The sequence below is a fragment of the Amblyomma maculatum genome, chromosome 4, assembly GCF_055883805.1.
Source record: "Amblyomma maculatum isolate TAMU_Amacu chromosome 4, ASM5588380v1, whole genome shotgun sequence".
Classification (NCBI taxonomy): domain Eukaryota; kingdom Metazoa; phylum Arthropoda; class Arachnida; order Ixodida; family Ixodidae; genus Amblyomma; species Amblyomma maculatum.
In genome coordinates, this window is record NC_139347.1 from 40321592 (window position 1) to 40348787 (window position 27196).

The 27196-nt window shown below is 44.2% G+C and overlaps 2 protein-coding genes across 4 annotated transcripts; one reads left to right on the plus strand and one right to left on the minus strand.

Annotated features, from left to right (window-relative positions):
• The first annotated feature begins 91 nt into the window (after positions 1–91).
• On the plus strand, positions 92–13513 carry LOC146190802 (uncharacterized). 3 transcript variants are annotated; one of them, XM_084601185.1, is made up of 4 exons: positions 92–293; positions 2565–2860; positions 5292–5435; positions 12322–13513. In XM_084601185.1, the coding sequence occupies exons 2-4, from the start codon at positions 2714–2716 to the stop codon at positions 13291–13293; spliced, it is 1263 nt and encodes a 420-aa protein (XP_084457311.1). In that variant the 5' UTR covers positions 92–293; positions 2565–2713; the 3' UTR covers positions 13294–13513. The 3 variants fall into 3 exon arrangements, with proteins under 3 accessions (XP_084457311.1, XP_084457313.1, XP_084457312.1); XM_084601187.1 differs by lacking the exon at positions 92–293 and adding an exon at positions 833–1090; XM_084601186.1 differs by lacking the exon at positions 92–293 and adding an exon at positions 1097–1286.
• Positions 13285–27133, minus strand: LOC146190803 (TBC domain-containing protein kinase-like protein). Its single transcript, XM_084601184.1, has 25 exons — positions 26929–27133; positions 26442–26636; positions 26244–26310; positions 26048–26162; positions 25908–25981; positions 25717–25825; positions 23121–23190; positions 22994–23049; positions 22764–22825; positions 22531–22679; positions 22104–22233; positions 21869–21968; positions 21760–21806; positions 19851–19947; positions 19643–19777; positions 19471–19533; positions 18834–19011; positions 18676–18759; positions 17702–17787; positions 17601–17637; positions 17375–17536; positions 16750–16862; positions 16247–16392; positions 14656–14806; positions 13285–13422 (listed from the first exon to the last, which is right to left on the minus strand). Exons 2-25 carry the CDS (start codon positions 26632–26634, stop codon positions 13309–13311), a joined length of 2538 nt encoding a protein of 845 aa, XP_084457310.1. The 5' UTR covers positions 26635–26636; positions 26929–27133; the 3' UTR covers positions 13285–13308.
• Positions 27134–27196: the final 63 nt, after the last annotated feature.

Sequence of the window (27196 nt, forward strand, 5' to 3'; positions counted from 1 at the left end):
AAATAGTTTAATATTTGACAAAATAATGTTTTATTATAGTATTATAAATATTACTTTAGTTAAAATTTGAGTAAGCCTAGTTAGTCCTCGCAATGCGCCAGCCGACTGCGCTGCGGACCTTTTCCCTCGAAGAAGGCTTAAGGAACATGGCGTTGTGAATCGAAGCGTGCGTCGCGTCGTAGAAATTGAAATCCGTGATTAATTAAAAACTGCTGGCTTCCCAGGTTATTTTACGAATCAAGAACGAACAGGCACTGCTTACGACGTCGAAAGCTTCATCGACCTAAACATAGGTAAGTATTGTAGGCCTAAATTTAGGCCAAAGTATTTGTAAGCCTAAAAGTCTGCGTTCCGATGTCTTTGTGCTGTCGCCATTTTGCTCAGATGCCTCCGCAGCCCGCGCTAGTGTGTGCCGGCCTGTGTGGCAGCTTATAATGCCATTTAGCATTTAATTTTCATCTGCCTGCTTTCGTGTAGTGTCTTAAACAGCCTACGAGCCTGTTAAGTTGGCGTTAGTTAGGATGACCGTTTTCGGGAGGCTTTATTGAACAGCTTGTTCAAGCGGCGTGACGCCGCAGTCGATACGCCGCCGCAGCCTCTCTGCAATGACTTCACCATCAATGAGAAAAACAAACGCAATAAAATAAAAAAGTTAGCGATCCCGAGAGAGTGCGTGTGGTCGATTGGCGTTTGTCGCTGTGCGTGAATTTCAGTGGAACAGGGTAAAAAAAAAAAAAAAAAAAATCCGGGTGGGGTGAGAGGGGTGAGGAGGCTGGCTACGCGATTGTCTGGAAGCAGAATCCTTTTATTTTGTTTTGCCTGAATTTGCGCGGCAGAAATCGCCGGTCAGTGGCGGGTTCCTGCTGCCGCTTGTTCTGTTGTTAGCTTTCTGCTCCGGCGTTGCTTGCGCTTGAACTGCACGGCCGGCCGGGACGTGCGCCTCGCGTGCACAACGCGTTTCGCACTGCGCTGGTTGAACCGTCGCATTTCACGCGTATGTAACCAGGCGAAGCGCCTCGCGCGCCGCGAAGGAGCCCACGTTCTTAACTCATGTTCGGTGCACGCCAGCCGTCAGAATGCTTACGACAAGGTGTGTGCACTGCGGAGCGCCGGCATTTAGATGACGGGTAATCGTGAACGGGTGGTCATGATTGGAACCGATTTGCGGAATCGAGGAGCACGTTGGCGCGTCGCATGTTGGCGGCGTGGTCGAGTAGGGGGCCCGGCGGGAGTGCACTAAGTGGACGGACCGGCATGGCATCGACTCGCTGGCGTCTTTCCGCAGGGTTGGTTCTTCACTTTCTGCACCTGGCCGCTGCGTTGTGTCTTTTTCTTTTTTTGCCGCGCAAGTTTGAGTCGCATCCTCTCTCTCGCCGCACGTAAACAAAGAAAAAGCGCCGAAATTCTGGCGTTGTGTGGCGTGCGTTCATTGGCGTGGTGGACGTTGTTTGAAGACCTGTCGGTAGTTGAAATTCCTGTGAAAGTGACGGCTGTCAGCGCGTCGGGAGCGTTGCAAGACGAAGCGATGTGCGCGTTATCACAGGGGTGCATTCCCTGGCTGTCGCGCGTTGAACGAACGACGCAGGCATTTTGTGCACTGCGGTGTGTACTAATGACCGACTCTCACTGCTCTTTGCATTTGTTGCCGCTCAGTTTTCTGTCATTGGCGGCAGGTCATTTGAGACGTCTCCAGAGCTTGTTGAAAATGCAGCGGATTTATATTTGAATTGTTGAATTTGCATCTTCAGGCATTTAATCTTGTAGGCTGTCGATTGTTTGCAGTGGAAGCCGTGTTTGTTGCTTGCAGCTTAGCGGGATCAGTGCGTTGCTGTGTTAAAGGCAGCGCTAGGAAAGTAGGTTAGGCTGATATACTGTTTAGATAAGATGGCTAGGGGCTGATAAAAGACCCTTTGAGATGAAAGCAGACAGAACATGGCTTACAGCCTTCCTTATCTTCATAGCAGCATAAATGCAGGAAATGGAGGCATTTGTGCGTGCACACAAACTCCTTGTGATATAGTATTGTAACAAATTGAATTTTTGTATCAGCCTCATTTCAGTAACAGTGCGTTACAGTGCTACTGTTTTCATTTGCATCAGCACTTAACCAGTCATTTGCAAGAATTAGTGCCCAGAACTTGGTAGTTTGGAGCATATTTATCTTAAAACAGTAGAGACTACGTGAAACACTGTAACGACAAGTGTGACTGTGCTGTCACTTGTATTTTGTAGAAGTCCTGCACCATGTTTCTTTTTGCACACTGTTAAAATTAATGACTTCCCAACATCAGTAAACAAATGCAGGGAAAATGAGGGCCATTTTTATGACACACAAAATGTGAGTGAAAGAAATCTCCTATGCTTTCCTTTCTATCAGTGGCTGTTGGCTCATATCTTAAGTATCCAAACTTGAGTGAAATTCTTGTAGTTTGAAGCCTATGAATTGAAAACAAAAAACACATCTTGCCAGTGGTGCATGTGTGATTCATTTATTTGATCTCAGTTCATCAGGATGACTAAGAGTGGCTCTCATCTCTTCCCCTCCTTTTTTTTGTTCCACGCAGATTGGAAGTTCCGTTGAGCAAGCAAGATTTTAACCACCAGTCCCAGTGTTGCACTGGGATGGCCTAGTGGTGCATGGAACGATTAAATCTAAAGGAGCGCTGTCTGCTCTGATTAGGAGAGAGTGCCTCTAAGTGCAACCGTTTCAAAGATGATGGAAGCAGCGACCCACTTCGTGGAGGTGGTGCCCGAGGACATGCAGACCTTGGGCACCGAGGAGGAGATGCTACCTCCCGTGTCAGCATCGGTTGTCTCTTCATCCTCCATCATCAACATGAACACGCTAATCTACTCACAGGTGTGCACTGCTGTTATCCTTACTCTATGGCCCTGCATCACCTCTATAGTGGCTCTCAAAGTACAGGTGCCTGCAGTACAAAAGGAACAGTCGACTTGCATACAAGGAAAAAATATTCTGATTACTTCTGCACTGAAAACGTGTCATGTGGGTATTGTTTGCCAAAGGGAAGGCAGCTTTAAAAAATAAGGGCACAAGCATGCAATAATCCACCTATAAATACTCATAGGATCCCTGACATATTACTGCAGTTTATGGAGTGCTTTTTTGTCTGTTCATTCTAAAACAGTGCATGAGGGAAGAGGTAAAGGAATTTCTTACCCTGGAAAAGGAGTGTTGAAGCAGCAGTTGTAGCCTGGCACTGGCATCACTGGCAGTAAATATGTTCTCCTTGTGGGCTAGTGACCTTTGACTGTGTGCTCTTTTATCGTCTGATGAAAAGCTGTTGCACTTTGCTGTAATTTGAAGCATTCAGTAAATGTAGACCAGTAGCATTTTGCTTTGGAGTTTGAATTTCGTCTAAGCATAAAGTAGCTGAGTTGCATTTACAGCCATGCCTCGTTAATATTGTCTCTGTTGGATGAATCGAATAAAGGACAACTTTTTGTATTTATGCCTCATTAATATCGAAATTTGCTTTCCATACAATGGGCAAAGGGGAAATATACAAGCTCATTGGGGCCATGTATTTTTGTCATATCAATATAAGCAGTGGTGAGAACAATCTCTGCTCAGTCCAGATGTTTCATTTTGTGAATTTTGAGCGCCGGACACTAGAGGAATGCAATAAAAAGTGACAATGGCTGAGGAGTGGCCCCTTAGTGGTTTCAAAGTGCAGTGTTGCTCAGTTCATGAATTTTACCTTTTCCCATGTTGCGTGAATGGCTGTGAAGAAAACTCTCCTCAGCTTGTACCACGTAGGAAGACACATTCAGCAACTCACAGCAGACTACGTGCTAAAATGTAGCTCTTGATTTGTGTGATGTAGTAGAATCAAGTTATTCACCCCCGAGATATCAAGTGTTTCACTGGAGACATGTCGGATAGCTCCACATTGTTTAAAGCATAAGGATGTGGTAGGATCTACAAACCAAGGTATGTAGCTTCCAAAACTGTCTGGTTTCAAGTTATTGGCCACAACTTATGCACAAAAACACATCTTCATTGTTTCCTTTCTTTTTTTTTCACGAGTTCATTATTACGGATAAGTTGCTTAATGCTCAGGTTTGCTTGTAAACCAGTTTAATTAACGAGGTGCAGCTGTAGGCAGCAGTTAGCATCATTTGCTTTAAAGTGGCTCTAAAGCAGACATGCTAGAGATTTTGCCTTGTGGTTGGTTGCTTTCCATGAAGCTGTTTTGCAGCGAGTAACAGGTGCAGCCTGTGTCGAAAATTGCTCCAAAATCACAAGTGCCACCACAGCCCTCTTCGCAACGAGATGCCGTGGCAGTGGGGCTTTGTTGCAAGCAGCCCCTTGGTGTTATGGGGATAATTCACTGCATAGACTGTGACCTGTGTGGTGAAGCATCCTCAAATTGCAACAGTTCAGCGTACTCGAAGAGCGGAGGAAGCGCGTAAATGTAAAAGAAAAACATGAGTAGACATTAAATGGCGTGATGCTGTCCTGAAATAAAACTAAAAAAACCAGTGACGTGCACTACAGCAAAACGGTCTGACTGGCGTCATCACAGTCACAGAAAGTTGTCTCTGAGCACACTTGAAACCCAAGTGGTGGGTAATGGTGGGTGGTTGGTTGGAAAAGTCTGTGGTAGGACTGAGAGGTGGGCGGCAACACCACTGCAGCACACTGTGAGGAGAACCCTGAGTCTGTAGCCCGTTTTTAGCGTCAAGTGTTGGTAAATCTTACGAGGCACACTGCTTTCTGTGACTTGACTTATTATTGATAAAGCATGATGTATTTACTTTGCAAAAAGTGTTGCAGCAGTTGGACCACTCCGTGCCATTCCATGCTCTCGAGTTGCTGGTGTACCTTCAGTGCTGTTGCTTGTTATGCTCTATGCCAGTAGCAAAGAAACTGTACTCTTTTTGCCAAGCATGCGTTCGTTTTTATTTGCTTTCAATCAGCCAGTCATAGGTGAATATGATGAAGCATATTAGGCACATTGTCCGTGTTCAGTGTGGTGAAATAGGAGTTTGCTTATTGGGAATAGCATATTTATTGGTGCATTTAATGCTTTCATCGTTGTAAGCTTCAGGCAGCTCTGGACCACCACATAAAAGATGCTGTTGTAAAAAGACATGTAGGTTATCTAAAGTATTATGCAGTTATGTGTGAACTGTAAACAGTTGAAGGTAACTTGTTGCAGTGTTTGTGGTTGGAGTTTTTCACTGCTCACCAGTTCTGCTTAACTGTGTATCGAGTTTTCAAGGATTTTTAGGCTGATTTAGTTGCTATACATTATGTGTTCCAGGGCCCTGATGGCATCATTATGGAGGGAGATGAGATTGGGTCTGACATTGTGGGTGAAATTGTGACTGATGACAGCCCAGACATGCACAAAGTACTGCCCACCAACCAAGTCATCCACATGGATCTGGCTCGTGAGAAACATCAGGTGAGAGTGTAATGTATTGTGACAATTTAGTCGTTACACTATGTGACCTTATACAGAGCTCACACTGATTATGTTGCGTACATACTTATGAAGGCGAGTGCTGTAGCAGTGTGAGGTGAGCACTGCTATACATGCGTTAGCCATAGAAGATGATGTTGAACCGTGGATTTACCTGAGCATAACACATTTCTGATGCATAGCGATTACAAGGTGCTTATTTGGAGTTGGTGGCATTTTCATGAGTGTCATTTTCACCCTTACCTGATTGGTGGAAACGCTGGAACTGGAAGGGGTGGCAACCAAACTGACATCCGGTTCTGGTGTTTCCACCGATCCGATGACGTGTGCTGAAGGTGAAAATGACACAGGCTCGAAATATGGGCACCGAAATAAAACAAGCACCAAATAAAAACTGAAGACATTGTTTATCTTTGTTGTATAGAGAACTAATTTATATGTATGTTTTTATTTCATGTGTTATTAAGCACCAAATAAAAACTGAAGACATTGTTTATCTTTGTTCTATAGAGAACTAATTTATATGTATTTTTTTATTTCATGTGTTATTTCTGTTTTTCTCATGCCTTGCTTAACCTAAACAAAACTAGATGTCACAGCCATCATTCGGTTGATGAAATAAAAACAGCATGACACAAAGAAATAATTATATCAAATTACTTGCTCAGAATTTTATGGTAAGGTTATTGTAGCTCTGCTTCTCGCATTAGCAAGGTTTGGTTTGGCTTATGGGGTCCAGAAAAGTGTCCAAAGCAGCACATGCTATGAGAGACGCCATAGTGGAGGGCTTCGGAAACTTCGCACCGACATCGCACAGCACATGGGCGCCTTGCTTTTCGCCTCCATGGAAAAGCGGCCGCCTTGGCCAGAATGCTATCCTGCATCCTTGGCACAGTAGTCGAGTGACCTAACTATTGCACCACCGCGGCGGGGTGCATTCGCATGGCATTGCTACCAGCGGCTATTGAATTTTTTCTCCTGCATTCCTTAGAACATCTTAGGTGACTAAGCCAAAATAATTTTTCCCGCAAACTCAACTACTGGTCGAACATTTGCAGGAATGCTCCAAGGTGGAGTAGATTTTTAATAAGAGAGCAATTAGTAATTGACATCTACCCAAGCGCGGTTGGAAAGCTATACAGCCTGTTCAAAAATTTTGTAGTTAAAGAAAAATGAACTGGCTGGATGTCAATGAGTAATAAATCTACTCCACCTTGAGGGATTCTTCTAAATATTCAACCAACACTGCTCCCACTTCAAGTTATTGATCAATTCGCTCTCGCCCTACCACATATTCTGCTGCCCATCCGCTGCCCCGGAAAGGCAGTGGTCGATCCCTAGACTAGGACGAATTTTTCGTTAACTACGTTTCTGAAAGAGCTGTATAGCTTTCTTTTGTAGCCCTATGGCTGCGCTTGGGTGGATGTCAATGAGTAAGTGCCTCGTTATAATTACTCCCTTATTACAAACTCAACCAGCATGTGCTGACAGCAGCATCTTGTGTTTGTCAGGCAGAGCGAAATTTCAGTGATAAAAAGTAAAGTGTATTTGAAAAAGAGAGAGCGCGCAGCCAAGCACAGAGCTCGCGCGCACGTTGCTGTCCTTGTTTATGCCGCCAGGCCCACATTCTGGGGGGGGGGTGGGTGCGGGGGGGGTGCTTTTGTAAGGGGCATTTTGAAATGAACACCCAATAATTTGCAATCACTGCCTTTTTAACATGCATAGGTCCTATACGTTTCAAGAGTTTAGTAGGTAGGATTTCAGGGCTCTCGTGTGAGCCACACCTCTTCTTGGAACACAAAAGTATCATCAAAGTGCATGTTTGCCGAACACCTGAGATCATTTTTCCAAGTGAGCATTGCCGTATGCGTACTGGGGAGTATGACCTTCTTGTGCCCGATCTAAATGTAGTTAATGTACAGTGAAACAGAAACTGCACATTGTCGGCAGTTCCCCGACACTCCACAAAGCAGGGAGAGGGGGCTGGAAAGGACGCTTTTGCTCACCAAGTCCATTTTCTTTGGGTGTGCACGTCTATCCATTCACTTGCTTCTCTGAAGTCAAAAGTGTTGGCTATGTTGACATGCTTGACCAGACATGATTTTGTTTAACCATCAACTATTCTTGGCCCTGTTCATCAGAATTAGTACGCCCCATTTTAGATGAACCTAAAGGGAACCTTGTTCAGAACAGAGCTTGCATTATGTTTAAAGCCTTGCACAGTTAAAGCCTTGCAACACTGTGCAAGGCGGAAGAATATTTTTGCAGGTTCTGGGCGGACGATCACATGACACAAAATTGACGTTTGGCTACGTCACTTCTGCGTCTCCTGCCGGTGTTTCTTTTTCCCCCGATCTACTGGGAGGGAGTGAGAGGAGGCTTAGTTCAGTTCAGTCGTATGCGACTCTTCGTGACTCTATGGATCATATCACGCCATGCTTTCCGGTCTGTCACTATCTTCCTAACATCACATAACTTCATCTGCAGCACCTCGAGGATGCCATCTAACCATCGCGTTCGCTGCCTACCCCTTCTCCGGTGACCCTCAACATTTCCCAACATCAAATCTTTCTCCAGCGACTCCTCTCTTCTCATCAGATAGCCAAAGTAGCTGAGCTTTAACTTTAGAATTTGACCCTCCAATGAGCAGTCAGGGTTTATGATCGACAATATCGACTGATTTGATCTTCTGGCCGTCCAAAGAACTCTCAAGAGTTGTAGCCCAGCACTACAATTCAAACGCGTCAATTCTTTGGCGGTCAGCCTTCTTCACAGTCCAACTCTCGCATCCACACATCACAACTGGAAAGACCATAGCACGAGTTATACGGATCTTGGTTGGCAGTGTAATGTCTCTGCTCTTTACTAGGCGGCCAAGGCTAGCCATGGCTTTCTTTCCCAGAAGCAGGCGTCTCCTAATTTCATGGCTGCAGTCTCCTTCCAGGGTAATCTTGCAGCCCAAGAAGAGAAAATCTGTCACAGCTTCCACTTCTTGTCCCTTGATGCTCCAGTACTTGATAGGGCAAGACGCCATAATCTTTGTCTTTTTAATGTTCAGTTTAAGCCCAAACTTCTCACTCTGTTCTTGTACGTGCATCAGAAGTCTCTTGAGTTCCACTTCACTTTCTGCCATTAAAGTGGTATCATCCACGTATCTAAGGTTGTTGATACGTTTCCCAGCAATCTTCACTCCAGCTGAAGACTCGTCCAGACTGGCCTTCCTCATGATGCACTCAGCATATAGGTTAAATAGGCAGGGCAACAGTATGTAGCCTTGTCTCACTCCTTTCTCAAACGGAAACCAATCAGTAAGACCATGCCCAGTTCTGACTGTGGCCTCTTGCCCTTCATACAGGTTCATGACGAGACAGATGAGGTGAATTGGAACTCCCATCTCTTGGAGAGCTTGCCACAATCTGCTGTGATCTACGCAGTCAAACGCTTTCACATAATCAATTAAGCAGAAGAAGGGGGTTTCTGGAACTCTCTTGCTTTTTTCATGATCCAGCGAAGGTTGGCAATCTGGTCTCTAGTTCCTCTGCCCTTGCGAAACCCAGCTTGCACGGAAGCTCCCGATCCACATACTGAGAGGAGGCTACAAGATATCAAGTCCATTGCGCGGGAAGGATGAAAGGAGGGGCTGGCAGATTGTGGCGGTCGAAGGGTCGAAGCACGTAAAAACGCGTGAAGGCTTTGAGCTGCCCTAGGCGCTCGCTTAATTTGTGTGCCTGTGTGTGTGCAAAGGATATGCGAGCAGGCTGGCCAGCGGTGACGGCGCAGTTTCAAACGAGTGACTGTTTGGAACTGCCCTCGGCAAAGCACAGCTGGGGCAGTATGCACTCTTGCTTCCTTCTTTTTTTCGTACGGGTGATGGCTGCGATGGCCTGAGTAGCAGCGGCGGGAGCGCTAAGGATTTGACTGTTCCTGTGCGCGCGCACTGGACTCTGTTATCCGCTTTTGTACGTTCAACACCTTATGTGGAACATCTTGTATAATTTCACAGCTTAATTCCAAATGTCATATACGCGTCATTTAGAAGATTACTCAGTCCTGAGAGTTTTTTTCTTTTCTTCAACTACAAAACTGCATGTGTATGGGCGTCCGTGTGAAAGTAACTCATGCGCAGGTACTCAATATATTTGCAGCCCCGCATACGGTCAGTAAGTACTCTTGGACGTCTTCATTACAATGAGGAAAGCATACGCACAATCCCTGCAGTATGCTGCGAAGAACCAGACTCACGACTCCGATTCCTTGCGTTGGTTTGATTAACCAACCACCCCGCCAAATCACTGGAAAAAAAGATTGCGAACGCACGGAATCTGCGCTCCCCGTGCATCTCGCCGTTTGACTGAGCAGCGCCAGCAGCGCACCTCTTTCGGGGGAAAAAAAAAATCTCCACCCAGGACCGGCAAAAATCTTCTTCCCTCTTTCCCTCCAATCAGCACGGGTCTTGAAGGAAAAAGGTGCCTCGACGTTACCCTGATGTACAGGATAAGGACACCCAGAAAAGCGGTCAGAATCGGGAAAAGGTACAGGAAGAGATCAGGCTGGCCAGGATTATGAGCACATATGCCGAGCTGCTCTTCTCAAAAGGCACTAGTCGAAATATTTTGCAGACGTTGAGAGTGGACAAGCCCTTCTGAAGAATGGACAGGAAAGGCTCGCAGCACCACTGTCCAAGCTGGAGTCATCAAGGCAAGAGAAGAAATAGTGCCTTAAAGTTGCAGTTTAAGAAGCGGCAGTTCTGAATTTCTACAGGGAGTTTTTATATTAAGACAGCTAGCAACCTTCTTTCCAAGGCTGCGGTGTTTATAGTATAGTTGCATATCTCGTTACACTTTCCCTCTGAATAAAAACGGCTTTGTTTTTATCAAAGCCCCCCGTTTGCTTAATTTGGGGCTTTTTAAGGAAGCAACAGCACTTGAGACTGCATTTGAGCTTGAAGCTTGTTTTTGCATAGCTATTGTCGTTATAAGTATCTGAGCAATTGGGTTCCAGAAATAAAACAAGCCTTCTTTACTTAAGCGTCTCGAGATTTGAAATTTTGCTACAGAACGTTGTTTTTTTGTTTTTTTTTTTTCTGCTACAAAATTTCAAATATTTGCTACAAAACTTGAAATTTCTGCTACAAAACCTGCTGCAAGAAGCCAGTTACCAGTTCCACCACTGCTTAACCCCAAGTTCACAAACTATGAGAAGTGTAACTTGGGGCAGTGGAAGCAGAAATCTCTGGCATGCACTGGCAAAAAGAAAAACTGTGATTATAGAGAGGGGCTGCGGGGAGTACTGTGGCTAGTAGGGAAGGAGTTGTGGGGAGTAGGGAAGGAAAGAAAGGGCGAAGCATGATACTAGGTGGCATGCCAGCAACAATAGCTGATGCCAGCAACAACAGCTGCTGTTGCATGGAAGACTTCGTGGTGTTGGGTTGAATTTGGTCGCATGCTTTTTCGAAGAAGTGTTGCTCTATTTCATGCAAAAGAAGTGACACTGAAGGCAACATTGTGTTTGCACGCAGCTATGATAATCTGGGAAGCCGGCAATTGCTATGTATGAAAATAAGGAAGTCGCTTAACTTATTGCACCTGCTTTTTTCCATGCTATCCTTATCTCCCCCAGAACAATTTTTATCCTGCGCTTTACACCCCTTGCATGGTCAATGGGGGTGCCACTGAGAGTGCACTCGGGGGGGCCAGCTGCCGCAGTTAATGTGCTGCAGCGTTAGCGACTGTTTTTATTTCTCCGGCTCCTGCTGATTGCTTTCTTTACGACTTGCAGCAGTATTATGGCTACTGTAGAAGTTAGAATTTAGAAGGTACAACCATTTGGGAGAAATCAATGCTTTACAGTCGTGCCTCGTTATTTTGACCCCCATTAATATGGACAACTTGGGTTAACAGTTCTTTTAGGGACTAAACTTTTCAATGTACTTACACCTCGCTTTCCGGACAATGGACAAGAAAGAGAACGCACAGAGCCCATTTGAGCCCGTGTATTTTTGTCGCGTATATGGGCAGCGGTGAGCACAAAATCTTTACTGCCCGAATTAAATGCTTCATGTTCTGCATTCCGAGCTTCAAATGACTTAGCGATGGTCCTTTTTCTTTATTGGTTTCATGCTTTCCAGTGTAATTCTGATCAGTTGATGAGACAGTACATATTTTTAGTATCATGACTGACAGTGAAGAAAGCTGTCTCTGTACCACGTAGAAAGTTGCAGTCAGAAGCTGTAAGCCGACTGAGTCTGGTAATGTAATGGTTAATGGGATGTGAGCTGTCGTTGGGCCATTTAGCCACGAGATGCCAACAAGCCACAGCTAAATCGTGATAGATGCATCAGGCTGCACCACGCTATTTCAAGCATAATGGCAACGAGAATTATGTGCTTGTGGTTCTCAAAATTACCATTGAAATAAATTTCTCTAGTTACTAGAATGCACAGAAGCAGATCGTAATCATAGCATGTTTTTTCTTTATATTTTTCTTCGTGGCTTGTTATTTGACCACTCTCTGAAAGATATGGACAGCTTTGCTTGGGAATATATATATATATTTTTTTCGCATTACAAGCATCTTTTATGTGTGCTTGCTGTTTGGTGCCTTGACCAGATGTGATCTTCCTGCTATTACAATGTGCTGTGTGAGGAGTGCTTTTCTTGTACATCGTTTCACTGGCTGAAGCTCTACCAGATAGGTTACGTAGCATTAGGCATTTGAGTGCTTGTGATGACAATTCCATGGCCTGTGCAGGCATAAGAATAAGAAATCTTTTTATCTTGCCAGGCATGTATTATATATATGTGGCTTTGATTCATGTTGACAAGTGGATGTTCTCTGCTGAGCTTGCATTCTTGCTGTCGTCCTGCAGGAAACGTTGAGTGGACTGGAAAGCCTGGAAGGCCAGGGCCTGCTCAGCATGAAGGGTCACACCCTGCACTCTCCAGTGAGCCAGATGCTACTCCAGGAAGGGGAAGCCAATGGCGAGATCATTCTGGTGCCCAACTCGATGATCAAGCAGGAGGACATCATTGAAGGGGGTGAGGTGGTGGTGGGACCATCGCCCGAGATGGCCGTAGAAGAGGCCCTCTTCGAGCCCACGCTCGAGGAAGACTGCCGCGCCTTGGCCCCAATAGAAGAGGTGGGCTATGAGTGCCAGGACTGTGGTGCGGTGCTCAAGAGTCGCAGTGCGTTCAAGAAGCATGCCCGCATGCACCATGGGGTGTCCCGCAAAGCCGCGCGCAATGCAAGCTACGCCAGCTCCGAGGAAAGCTCCCTGTGCCCACTCTACTCGTGCCCATCCTGTCCATACATGTCGCCCCGACGAGACAAGCTGGACAAGCACATAATGAAGCACGTCCTGCAGGAGGGCTTCCACCCATGCGGCAAAAAACGCCACAAGCCTGAGGCCCCCCCGCAGAGACACCGCCACAATGCCGAGGAATACCGCTGCCCCTTTTGTCCGTACACGTGTACAGTGTACAAGGCGTACCGGAAGCACCAGAAGGCTCACGTGTTGGGCGCAGCCAAGCTGCCCGTCAAGCTGAGCTGCAAGATCTGCGGCAAGGACCGCTCAACGGAGGCAGACATGCAGAAACACATGAAAAAGCACCGCAGTGGGGAAAACTTTGTGTGCGATGTGTGTGGCTTCGCCAGCATCCAGCTGAAAAAGATCATCCAGCATCGACGTATGCACACGGGTGAAAAGCCGCACCTCTGCCCACACTGCAGCTACCGGTCGGCCCGGCGAGACAACCTGCGCTCGCACGTGCGCCGTATGCACAAAAAGGAGAACATGTACATCGACACGTTCAACCCAAACGAGGAAGTAGTGTATGAGTGAACAGCAGCAGCAGGTTTATTGGGTCACTCGGGGGGGCAGCTCCAGGAGGCCTGCCGTGCGCAGAGCCTCGACGCCGCCGTGAAGGAGGCACACCCGTGCCTGGCCGCTGCGCACAAGTCCATTGGCCGCCTGCAGGGAGCCGGCCTCGCTTGCATGCTGCCACACTCCAACAACTCTGCTAGACCCCCCCTTTCTTTCCTTGTCACCAGTTTCTTTTTTTTTTTTTGCGCTTTCTCTTTGTGCATTGAGAGAAGTAAAGCTTGGCTGAATGGCTGGCTCTGCATTTCAAAAGGTTTCTGCAACACTCGCAGGCCTACATTCCAAGTTGTGGCCAACTGTACTGCTTAGAAAAACTAACTTGCTGAATCTGTCCGAGTATACTGGAGGGTGTTGACACCAAAATAAATGGGTGATAAGCTTACACAGAATTCAAAGAGTATGTCAACAGTGTGCAAATTGACAAAAGCTCTATAGCCACTGAGCTGTAAAAATTAAACTAATTGTGCATGCACTTTTTTTTTTGTGTGGGCTACGCCACAGCTCTTGTAGCATGACCTACTATCTTTAATGGGGATAGGGTTCTTGGAACTTATTTGTTTTTACTAAATGGAATGAAAATGCACATTTACATTGATTTCAAATACTTATCACTTTTCTGATAGATCAATTTCAAGGTGTTATACATGTACACTGTTATTTGCAAGAATACAAAAAAAAAAATGAAAACTATTACTAACGTGGCTAGATAGTAGTATACAGTGCAGGCAATACAATGAAAGTGCTTCATTCTTTTATTGTTAACTGGATTGCAGGAGTAATTAAAATTATTCCTTTGTCTGCTCTAAATAGAAAGATGTCCTCCTTATAAACTAGCAGTTAATAATGTGTTTTCAGAGAGCAGACATTAGGTTAATTCAGCTTGTTTGTGCCTTGTAGAGTGACATGAACGACCTGGGGTGGGGGATAAACTCATCGTTAGGGTATATAGGAGACTGGCTATAGATTTCAGAAAGGTCATTTCCAAAACATTTCGTGACGTTTAGGCTCTCAAGAGCCCTGTCCCCACTTAAATGTCATGCACGTACTAATGCACTGAACTACTCATACATCCATTGAGAAGTGGAAATTAGCCATTCAAGCTAAGTTATTTCACATCCATCCAGTGTACATAGCTCACCTGCAGACAAAGTAAAACACAAATTATACTGTCGAGAAACATTCATACACGGGGACAGTACAACAGCACAAGTTCCCTTGTAACTTGAGATGCCAAACCTGCTCATGTTAAGCTTACAACATCCGGTTTGGTGCTTCATTGGCATTAATTAGATTTGGTATCCGTAGCCAATACCAGACACTTACACTGACTGCGGTGTTGTGCTCTTTCTGGCTACCGGCCACCACAACCATGCGTCCACCCTGCAGTGCTGCCTGCAGTGGCTCGGCCCACTGGCCAGGCTCTCCACTTCCTGGCGGAACATTCAGAGCCCCGGGAATGGTGCCTCGTTGGTATCTATGCCTCTGTTCAGGAATGCTTTGCTGTGCCCAGTTTGTCATGCAGATGCCTACACGCCAGCATTTCTTTTTTTTTGTTCCCCGCCATGTACTACACTAGCTTTAGGAAGTTGTGGAAATCTGGCATAGAGTGCCTTTGTTGCAATTAAAAGTGGTTTTTGCATTTCAAGACAGCAGGAAGCTCTTTACTTACGTGACTGGATGTGCCATACACCCAGCACACTCATAGAAGCAAAATAAAGATGCCACTTTGCCCAACAAAAATCCTTCAACTTTCCTGTGCATTCTGGATGAAATAACAGTAGCTTGTGGCAGCTGTTGCAGCAAATCCTCGTCTAAGGTTAAATTCTACATGCTGGCCGATGATGGTTTGGGCACGATATATACAATATTCAGTTCCATACAGTACTGCGTGACCGCAGTCTCAAGTTTCAAATGATGTATTTTCAGAATGCCTTACTTCTTCCACAGTAGGCGCAGATCATTTATGCATGTGTTGTGCTCTCATCACTGTGAAACTGTTCAGCTCAACATGCTACTGTAATCTATTGCTTTAACTCCTGATGCAATGCTTGCTTGTCGCTGTCCCACAAATTTTAAACTGGTCTGATGCTTATTAAGCCTTTCCAAGAAATTTCATTACATCCTTATAAATTTCTGGTCATCTATTTCTTTTCATGTGGCTCACTTGGGTATTCGCATTGCGAGTGGTACAAGGAAAGTCGGAAAAAACAAGTCACATACTGAGGCAGTTTCAGAATATGATGAGTTAACGGGCATCAAGTATATAAGAATCTTAAACAGGCAGCCAATTTGCTTAGCTAGTAGCAGCTATGGAGATATGCCATGATTTTGTCATGCTTATTTTGGAATGGTACACACACAGGTGTAGGACATGCAGCTTTCATAGTCGTTAAAGGCGAAGCCGCCACAGCCTAGAGCCAGTGCTTTAACAAAGGGACCTTTGCACATTTACTAATAACCTTACTTTTGCTCGATAGTTATACTGAAGTAGTTTGAGTGTAGCACTTTGTTAGCCTGTATTTTGTGTATATTTAAGAGTTACAAAAATAATGCCATTACTAGATATTGCTTGCCAAGAGAGAATTTGGACGTACTAGTGCAGGTAACGTGGGTCACATAAAACATGGAGGTGAAAAGCAAGGTGCCCGTATGCAGTGCGATGTCAGTGCATGTTAAAGAACCCAGGTGGTCGAAATTTCCGGAGTTCTCCACTATGGCATCTCTCATAGCCTGAGTCGCTTAGGGACATTAAACCCCACAAACCGCCACATGGAACTGTGAGGATACAAGGTAACTCATATTGCCTCCTAAAATACTAATTTCTCCGTGATAGCTAAATAATTAGCTAAATATTTCTTGGGTGCTGAGTCTGTTATTTCGCTCGCACTAACTGAGATGGTAGCCGAAAGGATACTCCTCTGAAGGGCGCACATCGATGACAAGCAGGTGTAGTTTGGAGCTGTCTCTTCGGGACATCTCAAGCATGCCAAGCAGGTCGTGGGCTGAGATTCTTGGGCAGAGTTCGGCTTTGAGCTCCTCCAAAGCCACGGGAGACATGCCCTGAGTACCAACACAAATATGTGCTCTTCAGAAAATGGCCTTAAGATGGCTAAGCCTGCCTACTTGCCCTGCACTTTGTCATGCGATGCATTTGGTTCAGATGCTGGACACATGATGGATTTGCACAAATTTGCCGTGTGCTGGGATTGCAACATGCCAAAACTACAGCTAGGTTAACCAAGACCTTAACTGCTTCAAATGGGCACTATGTAAAGCACGCATGTTATCAATGCAAGCAAAGAGCAGCACACTTTGGTACTCGTTTAACATTGATGTTTCGTATGTGCTGCAACTTCCCCAAGGCTACCTGTTTGGACGAATGTGCAAATTAAGGGGTTGATGGCATGCACTGCTCACAAGTGGATCTTGGGGCTGGCTGCCAGGCCTCGCGTGAGCTCTGAAGGTGGAGCTTTGTGGTGTACTGCAGAAGATGCGGATGGAGTCTTGGACACACCTCTGTATGTCGATCTCTGTGTGAATTTAAGGATGAAAAATTGACAGTTCAAGACAAGCAATTTTAAAGCACTCTTTTTGCATGACCTTTCAACAAGCAGACCCATTTTAAGAGCAGATACTATTTATGAGAGAAATTGAAGCTGATATTTTAGAGATTCCTTTTCATCAAATTCCAGTACACTCCTTTAATTCACTTCATCAGAGGGGGTCCTCAATGATGGCAACTGTATGCTAATAATTGTAGAGAATTTGATACAAACAAAATTAATGAAATATTAACCAGTATTTAAAGATGACTATCAATTGTGCCAATGGGGTGTTGGCATTAATGTAATTGTGTATCCAGCAATGTGCATCCCGTAACCAATAATTGCATTAGTTGTTACATGAACCACATATAAACCGCATAAGCCGGCACTTGTTATTGCTGTGCAGTTGGTCAGAACTTCCAACAAATGTGAATTTAGAAGATGGAAAGGGAGGGGGCATTATGACAGCGTACATGATGTTGATGCCATCCACTCACCAGGCATGTCTGAAAAAAGAAGAATGCATTCGTTGAAGCCAAATGACAGCAGATCTGTGCGAAGTTGCTGCAGAATGGCCACACCAACACACAGGGGAAAGCTGTCCCTGCCTAGCAAAAGCGTGTCCCACAGGTGAAATATCTTGTGCAGGGGAAACACATCTGCATGCAAGATAACCACTGTCAATGTGTCACTTTGCTCGCACACACCTTGGGGCAGACTTACGTGTGTACATTGTCAGGAACCATGGAATTGAGTACAACTGTTGTGAAGAAAATAGAAGCAGTCAAAATGGTGCCATTTACCAGAAAAAGAGGGTAACCCACCTCTGGAAGAAAGCCAATACTGTCTAGGTGGTTTGTGAGCTCTGGGTCATGGAAAGCAACCAAGTGTGAAAAAACAGCCAGGTACTCTGAAAAGGATGCCAATGAAATCGCGGTTACCTCCGCTATCCTTGAAAAAGCAATACACATGCTGAAGACGACAATGTACGCAACAGTTACGTGATGGCCTCAAAGGAGTTCTGACCAGCTCTTTGGAAGCCTTTTTTGTGTTGACAGCTACCCATGTTAAAGATACTGTATTCACTGTACCACACAGCAGCAATGCCAAAATCTGCCCCTACAAATACTGCCAACATTTATACATTCTGATTCTGACTGCCAGGGGAGTAAAAAATAATGACTCTAGTTTGCTGTCTTCCCTTGCGGATCCTCACTCGCGTACACACATTTTGCTACTTGCTTAATTAGTAATTTAAATTGTGCCTCTATTATCTTGCACAGTACTAATTAGCACACAGCTTTAAAGTACCAGATTACATGAAAGCCCACCAGACGCAGATATAAAGTCCTGCTTTCACCAAGCCGTATGAACGTGTCTGCGTAGTCTAGGGGCAGCATGTCTAACTCTGGATTCAAAAAACTCTGGAGGACTAGATTATAATCGTATAGCACCTTGTCTCAAAGGCGAAGCCCGAATTGACAGTGCCCGCAAACACGGCCACGTCATATGGTTTCGTGACATCACGCAATCCGATGACCAGTCAGTGCACGTCCATGACACCTTCCAGAGGTACGACTGATTTTTCGTTTACAATACTGACACCGGATTTTCTGAATAAGCGGCCTATCACATTAACACAGATGTTTTTGACAAAGGCTCCATCGAATATGTAGCATCTGACACTAGCAGCAACATAAAAATGAATTGCGACAAATTCTGACTCCTGTTAGTTGCACAAAATCATTAGATTAGAAGGTAATAAAGCGATGTGATGTGATGAGATGGCTAACCTCACCTTTAATGACTTGAGAGTTGTCCTGGAGAAAAAAGTCGTATAAGTACCTCGAGATGAATGTGGACAGGCATGCATAGGCCGAAGCTGTGTGAAGAAAATTAAAAAATTGACTTAGGTCAGCTGCACACTTAGTATATGTGCTTTAGCGACCAAGTTACCTTCATCATTGAAGTGTAGATGCAAGAACGGAGCACACAGTGAGTCTAGGCCTTGCCAGTAAACATAGTGAGGGTGGCTAATCACCCAAGCTTTCAGGAGGCGCTTGAATTTGGCATGAGCACTGGGCGACGACAGCAGCTCGTCATACTGATGACATCGAGGAATGTCGACCTCAATCTGGAAGTGTCATAAAATTCTTATGAGAAAAAAAAAAAATGCTTGCCTAATCAGAATCAGAATTTATTGATTCAATGCAACGAATGAATACAAATATTGGTAAGTACAGGAGGAGGTCACAAAGCCAACGGCTGCACAGGGGACCTCCTGTTACAAGTATACAAAACAAAAATAAGTGCAAACAACAGCGGATGAAACCTGTAACTGTTACATAATATAAATGTGGAACACGCAGAAATATTACAACTGTCAGCTGCAGTGCATACAGATGAGAGAACTGTAAACACAAAGCAATGCACAGGAATAATTGTGCTTCTTTTAATATGTACATACAAATGAATAACTTTTGGATTGGAAGTTCTAATGTAACGGGTATGCTACAGCAAACATCACAGATGAATAAGATTTTCTCTGCTCCTTTGGGCAGGTACAAGTGGACAGTCTTTGTTACACACTTACCTGTCTGTCAGTTGGAGTAGGCGTTTCCTTGTCAATGGCCTCATATTCTCTCAAAAGGTCACCCTGCACCATATGTTGGCATAAGTTAGCATTTCTTCAACCCAGAGTGTTACCATATATATACAATGGCCATGATGAAGTATTTTCTTTTTCTGCAACATTTCTTGCTTACTTGAACATCTAGTAATGCTGACCAAATGTGGGCTCTATACAGAGGAGGGATGTCCAGCTTCGCTTCATGTATAATGCGCTGCTTCTGATATGGGTACGCTTCCAGCAACCGGTTGTACAGGATCACACGCTGCAACTGCATGTGGAAAGCTGTCATTTTTCTATCTGTTCATTGCGCCACAGTTAGTACAGTGAAGAAGGGTTCTCACTTGGTACTCAATGTCTTTTTCACGGATGATCACAGGCAGCGCTGCAGTGTTACTCAGGTCATTACTTGAATTTGGGCTGGGTGGGACAGTCTGTACGCTGAAAGCAATGGTGTGGCACAGCTCTGTTAGTTCTATTGCACCGAGAGTAAATTTATCGGACACAGACACATGGGGTCTCTTATAGCGGCAACTATCTGCTAAAGTTTCCACCCTGCATCATGTGACAAAAGGGAGAACTTGCAAAGCTGACCAAGATACTTTGTTGGGCGAGTTGGTAAACATCCATTACGTATTTAAACAGCGCGAACAAGAAGACACAGGGCAAGATAAAAGGAAGCCACAGTACTAGCGCTGACTCACAACTATGCCTAAGCCTGTACTCCTAGGCCCAGAAAAAAACATAGTACGACGAAAACAAAACAATCACGTGAAACAACTTCTAGGTTCACCTGCTGCTGCACAAAAAGTCACTCAAAAAAGACATCTCTTTGCTTGAAAGAGATGTCACAAATAGAAGATGACAAGAGAGATAGCTGAATTGTATTTTATTTCAACAGACAATAAGTGTGTCAGCAAGACTTCTCTTGCTCTTTCAAGCAAAGAGATGTCTTCTTTGAGTGACTTTTTGTGCAACAGGTGAATCCAGGAGTTGTTTCACGTGATTGTTTCGTTTTCGTCGTATATGTTTTTTTCTGGGCCTAGGAGTAAAGGCTTGGGCATAGTTGTGAGTCAGCGCTTGTACTGTGGCTTCCTTTTATCTTGTCCTGTGTCTTCTTGTTTGCGCTGTTTAAATTAATAATTGTTGCAAAGCTGAGAGTGGGACAGGATGTGCGGGGACAATAGTTACAAATATGCTTCATGTAACTAATTCCAGGCTGTTGGCGTCAGGTGGCTGAAAAGATAGACATGCTCTTGCACTTCTCGCAACATTTATGGAAATAAATTTTACCATGTGGTGTCTGGCATTTAAGTACTGGTTCTAAAATTTATGAAACTTCCAATGCTTCTGCAGCCCCATCTAGTTATAATTTTTTATAAAGCTTTGTTAATTGGGAGTCATAGTCCAAAAAATGTGCTTCCGCAAACATTTTTTCCCATACTCATTATAGTTGGCCATCCCAACTGAGCAATATTACCATACTTTTCGGCCATTTTCAGTCCCAGCACCATGCATTCGTCTAGATGTGAAGTGCTTACATTTGTAAGCAATATTTTTGTTTAGTCACCATGCTCGATAACCGGTAAGAAAGATGTAAATGAGAAGACTATGCTGAGAGGGATGTGAGCATGGTATGAGTTTTGTTTTTTGTTATATGCAAGGCTATAACATTTTGCAGTGGTGATCACAACCTCCAAATACTAAATTTGTGTACTGTGCTTGCTTATTCTAAATTCTCTAGCCAAACCAAGGAGTTGTAGTCTGTGCCACCACACGGCAACAGTGTATTTCAATGTGATTACTGGTATGTGCACTTTCCTATAAATTACACTAGCTCAGAGTGTACCCTTTTAGTTTTGCTCTGTGACTGCAGGCCAGTTATCGCATAATACGAGAGACCGCTGCAAGGGTCTTTTGATGTGACATCAAACAAAGGTAGCAAAACTATTCCGTAATAACTGACTAGAAATATCCCTTTTCTTTAATTAAAATTCTCAGTTAAAGTATGCACATTTTGAAACTGCTCCTGTCAACTGCCCTTCATCTCATCTATAATGCTAATGAATGCTAGCTGTTTTCCTTACAGCTGCATCTCATTAATGACTGAGAGGCTGAGTGATTAATAATATACTCAGCAATGTAATGGTCTATTCACATTCTGTTCCACCAGGCATTCAATCCTCACACAACTGATTAGGGCGATAAAAAAAGTGATAAAAGAAAGCTACATTTGTTAAAACTGAGACTTACGTTTCTATTAAAGGATAGTAAAGGTTTGGATCCATTCCTCTTAGCCTCTGGAAAAGGTAGAGCATGTTTCATACTCTGCTTGCGGGCAGTACGTAACTAAGGGTACTACCTGACAAAGCTGTTCTGTGGGCAGAAGCACAACTGTGTCATCGTAAAAGAATACAGTGTCTTTTTTCTGACCAAGTTCTTCTCCCTCTAGAAGTACAATACTGCAAGAAAAGAAAACGATGTGAGTGCAAATGAAATGACATCGATGCAGAGGCATCTTGAAAACTTGTTATCACTACAGGTCTACAAACGCCTCTTGATTAAAAAATACACAGCTGTGATAAATTCATAAATACCATGGCAATGTGCATATCGGAGGCTTGGCTCGCAGACAGCCTTGCTTGCGTAGCTCTGCCTCAGCATCACCACCAGCCAAGCGCCACAAGGAATACAGCTCTGGGAGCGGCCGCTCCTCGAGTGGGCTTCCTGAAATTTCGGCAAATTGGTATGACCGATGGTTGTTGCCAAAGAACACTCACCACTAGTTGCAAATGAAACAGGTTGCTTGAACTGAAAAGTAGACATGCTGTGAAGCGCACTAGGCATATGCTGAAGTGCAGAAGAAAGTCATGCCATGCCACACCTACGAGCTAGCTTTGTAAGTTGCCTATCGAGAAAAATATGACACAAGGGCTGCATGAACACCACACAGCTTCTCATTAACCAATTTAATCAATTCTGCCTGGTCTATACAAAGTATATAAAAGTGAAACTAATTTTTACCAAAGCAAGGCGTGCACTTCAGAGGACCCAGTGACTCGCAACGTAGTGGTAAGACTCCCAAATGCGTAGCCTGGGGGGGCGCAACGTCTCCCATTTCTTCCAGCTTTGCTGACACAAATGGATGTCGTAGAAGCTCTTTAGCTGACGGCCTTTGATACGAATATGAAAGAACAGTAAGTTACTTGCATGACCACCGTTATTTTACATTTTTAATGTACAGCCACAAATTTTACCTTTCCTTCGGTATCAACTTTAGACATAATGAAATGAAGGACTTCAGGGAAGTGTCCAGCTCCTATAAATAAAGTCACCATGTCAATTCTGTAAGATAAAGCTACTTGTGGCCATATAATAAGAAAGCATGTGTCATTTTCTTTGATAAAAGAAATTAGACAACCTTAACATCTCTATAGCTATAAAACATGTCTCTAATTTTCTATTAGGAAAAATAAGCTGCACATACCTCAAGTTTACTGCTGAGAGGGTCTGACTCAGCTAAAAGAGACAGTATGTCTCCATCTGTCAGAAACAATAAGCATAATGATGCCAATACCATACTGTCATAATAATGATTAAAATATGATTCTTACCTTGCTTAATGCAGATCAGTAGCTTAGTAAAAATCTGTTCAAGGTTTGCTCCTTTCCAAACCTCTTGTCCCTGCAAATATGAAAAAATAAAAAACATTTTTTTTTTCCTCTCTTCTTTTCCTGCCTGTGGCAAAGATAAGGCAATTGATAAGATTATTATTCGTAAATGTCACAATGTGAAATGTCTGCTGGGACATCTCTATGCAGCTCTAGTCATAAGTTTTTTGGCAATGCTCCATAATGAATGTGATAGTGTGAATAAAACCTCTCTCTCTCTCTCTCTCACATACACACACAAATGAACTCGCAGAGGTTTAACACCTTGTCTAACATGCAAAAGTGTTAGTTTGGCACAGTTTATTTTGGTAGATGGTGCATGTAAATGATGTTGCCGCTGTCTTGTGCCATCACCTGTCAGAGGCACGCTCATGAGGGGGACTGTGATGTTGCCCAAATTGCCAGGAACGACATTCCCCGCTTTAACCATGCCATATAATTCCCCGCTTTAACCATGCCATACGAACATGCCTTCGTGGTCTAGGAGAAGCATGTCTAGCTCGGAATCCATGAGTCCTGGAAGACTGTATTCTGATCTCAGCTTCCCATCTTAATGCTGAAGCCCGAGTTGGCAGCGCCCAAAAATTCGACAACGCAGGAAATGGTGAGCCAGTTAGGACTCGTGAAGTAGTGCTTTCACACTAGAAAGGAATTCCTATTATATCACTTCAGAGAGAGATGTTTTAATGGTAGAAGGAGATGTCTGCCTGGTACTGATCCCAGCATGCTACTCCTGATAACGGTGACAAAGGAGGGAAGGGGAAGAAAAAAAATGAATGAAAAAAAAAAAAAAAATCTGACACACACACACATACACACACACAATCACATACAGATGAGTTTCAAAGGGTCTCTATCAACCCTGTGTCCTTTAGAAAAATTATTAAGGCCTTTGTAGCTCGCGCAGCCGAAGACCCATCACACCAAGGACCGAGGGCGTGTTCAAGGTGCAGGGCTGTGTCTTTAGCTAAGCTTAAATTATTACACAATGTCCTGCGATATGTGCAATGAACCTCTGGTAGGAGGTTATAAAATGTTTAAAATCGTCGCACACATCACATGTAGAGCACGGAGGGCTGCTGGCTATACCGATTTTATGTAAGAAATAGTTTGGGTACGCCACATACAAGCGAATTCAGTGCAGGCAGTTATGATGGCATCTGCTCAAATTGTGTGGAATTCGAGATGATGGTGGGATCTATTCAATGTAGAGGTCGGTATTGATGGTCCAGGTCACACAACAGAGAGAACTGCAATCGTCAGGATTCAGTGGCTACAAGTCTCGCTGCATCTCTTCGTGAAAATTGATTGGAATTGTTCTTGACAAATCTTCGGGTACTAGTTTAGCAGCAGCGTCAGCGTAGTCATTGCCCGCAATGCTGCAGTGAGCAGGTAACCACTGTAGCACAATGCAGTGACGCAGCTCGCAGGCCTCAGTGACGAGCTGTTCCTGAATTCTTTATGACTTAAGCAATTGTAGAGCACTGCAATAATCACTGGAGATAACTTTTGCTGCAGGGGTTGTTGTAGAATGTATATAACAGCCTCTCGCAGAGCAGTTAATTCAGTAGCTGTAATCGAAGTTCGGTGACTGGGTGTAATCGAGATTGTGGTGTGCATTGATGGTATCCAGACGCTGATGGACGAAGAGACACATGTAACAGAGCCATCAGTATAGATGTGGCAGTGGTGTTAATTGTGGCATGCACAGATGTGCTCAAAGGCGAAGTATTTAAGTGCGGGTCCAGGGGTGTGGGCGTTACTTTTGATGACAAGTATAGTCGTCCAAATTTGCCAAGAAGTAAACCTCCATGGTAGGAAAGATGACGGGACAGCTTGTTGATGTTGTGCAGGGAGTAGATGGGAGAGTGCTGTCATACTGTGATCTGAAAATGGATGGGTACGCTCATGTGCAAAGCGCAGCTGGGCACAAAGCAGCTCCTGTGGTATCAGCACGGTTACAGATATATGGCGGCTCTCCGCTTGAAGGAAGCAGCCAAGTAAGTACTGTTTATAGATAAACACGAAAATGAATGATCAGTTTTTACCACCACGTGCCTCAAGAAATTACTGTGTCCATTTAGTTATGATTCACAGAAGCATAGCAAATGCAGCCACATGCAAGCAACTAGAAATTGAATTCGCTCTTACTAAATCCACCATTAGAGACTGCTGCAAGAATGCCCAATGGCAGTGTTACTTTCTGCAACTTTCTGCATGAGTAATGGTCAATACATGAGATCCAAACAATAAAAAAAAGCAACAACATATTCTTGAGGAAACATGATCCACCTTACTGAAGACGACAAGGTAAACGGATTAGTCTAATCCTTCTCTCATACCTACAGTAGCACTTGCAAGATATTAAGTTCATTGTTGTGATGTGTAGCAGCAAGAGTAAGCAAAAATATAAACAAAGATATATACTTTTCATAAGAACATGAATGCTGGCATCACCGCATGATCAATGACAGTACTAGTCACCTTAAGAGAGGCCCACAGCTGTTAATATAAACCGCAAAAAAAATATATATCATACCAAGGCGAGCTCAAGGGTAATGATGCCTAAAGACCAAATGTCGGCTTTTGGCCCTTGCAGTGATCGCCTTTCCTGGGTCAAAATTTCAGGAGCAAGGTATTTCGGTGACCTGCAGCACAAATCATATAATCATGTAAAACAGTTAGGAATATGGTCATCTATCAGCACCAGATTATTAACGATTAGCTTACCCCAATGGGAAAGGTACGGTCCTGCCATTCTCTGTCATGTGACATAAGCCATAGTTTGCAAGCTTAACTTGTTGCTGTACAAAAGTGAGTTGGGAACATAAGTCCCAGTTTGTTTTTCAACTGAAGCAACACCCACCTACCTTGTCATCCAGGAGAATTGAACTTGGAGACAGTGCGCGATGAATGATTCCCCTGCTGTGGAGGTAATCTAGTGCCTCCAGCACTTCTCTGCATATTCTGTTAATGCTTTCGATGCTGAAAGTGATATTGAACTCGGTTACGTAACATACAAAAAGTTTGGAAGCTCGGCAAGGTGCTTAGAACGGCGGCACTTACGATAACTTCTTTGGGATTTCATCTTGCAAGTTATTCCGGAAGTGTTCAAAGACGACCACAAGCCTCTCTATGGTGATAAAAAAATACGCCTGAGAAAACGAACTTTGCGATGGACGTGCAACTGCATGCGCGCGGTACGGCGCGGTACGGGTGTCAAATAAGTTTGTGTTCTGAGGGCTGAGCTGAACATGCTCTTACCATGCTTGCTGCGGAATGCATCCAGATATGTACAGAGGTTTTTATGGGATAGGCATTTCAGAAACTGGAAAAGGCCAAGAACTCTTATTGAATTCGGAGTCAGTGGCAATCCGTTGTTTCCGCAAGTGTCCTTTGCATGGCAGGAGGCAAAAAATGTTCCAGTGCCCAGTGTTGTCTTTTTCAGTGAATACATATCTGCAAGGACAATAATAAATAAACGCCGGCGAATTTATTTTTCACCGGAGCACAAATAGATGGAAACAATTAAGTGAACACAACGCGCATAAAACCGCCGTACATACTATGCATAGTGTGATGCGTGCGCGTTTAGTGGTCAGGAAGTTCGCTTTCCTTTTATAAATATAGTAAAATGAAACAAACAACTGTCGACTGAAAATCACCCATGAATTTCACAGATCCGGGGCAAGAAATCGTGCTTCTTCGAAACCTGAAGTTGAGTTGAGTGACATCATAACGTCAAACTTACTCGTGGTGAGAAGCTGGATCCAACGTGAAGGTGCAAAAAATTCACATTGTTTAAAGCACAAGCCAGTATCAGCGGCAGCAAACAATTGTACGCAGCTGATAAGTACATGACTTCAATTCCCGCGACTCATTCATCGGGAAAGCACAACTTTCGTTCAGCCGCACACCCCATAACAAACAGCTGTCGCCGCCCCCGCCGACAGTGCCACCTAGGCATTCAAACAATTCAACCGCTAAGAATCTGCGCTGGCCTTACTTAGATTAATAGG

Bases quoted from the DNA above. Each gene is read 5' to 3' on its own strand.
- LOC146190803 (XM_084601184.1), bottom strand. From the start codon at position 26,634: ATGTATTCACTGAAAAAGACAACACTGGGCACTGGAACATTTTTTGCC. The intron at 26,163-26,243 runs GTAAGTGCCGCC...TATCACTTTCAG, and splicing joins GAAATCCCAAAGAAGTTATC to CATCGAAAGCATTAACAGAA. The intron at 19,948-21,759 runs GTAAGTCTCAGT...CATTGCTTTCAG, and splicing joins TACTATCCTTTAATAGAAAC to CGTACAGACTGTCCCACCCA.
- LOC146190802 (XM_084601185.1), top strand. From the start codon at position 2,714: ATGATGGAAGCAGCGACCCACTTCGTGGAGGTGGTGCCCGAGGACATG. The intron at 2,861-5,291 runs GTGTGCACTGCT...TATGTGTTCCAG, and splicing joins ACACGCTAATCTACTCACAG to GGCCCTGATGGCATCATTAT. The intron at 5,436-12,321 runs GTGAGAGTGTAA...GTCGTCCTGCAG, and splicing joins TGGCTCGTGAGAAACATCAG to GAAACGTTGAGTGGACTGGA.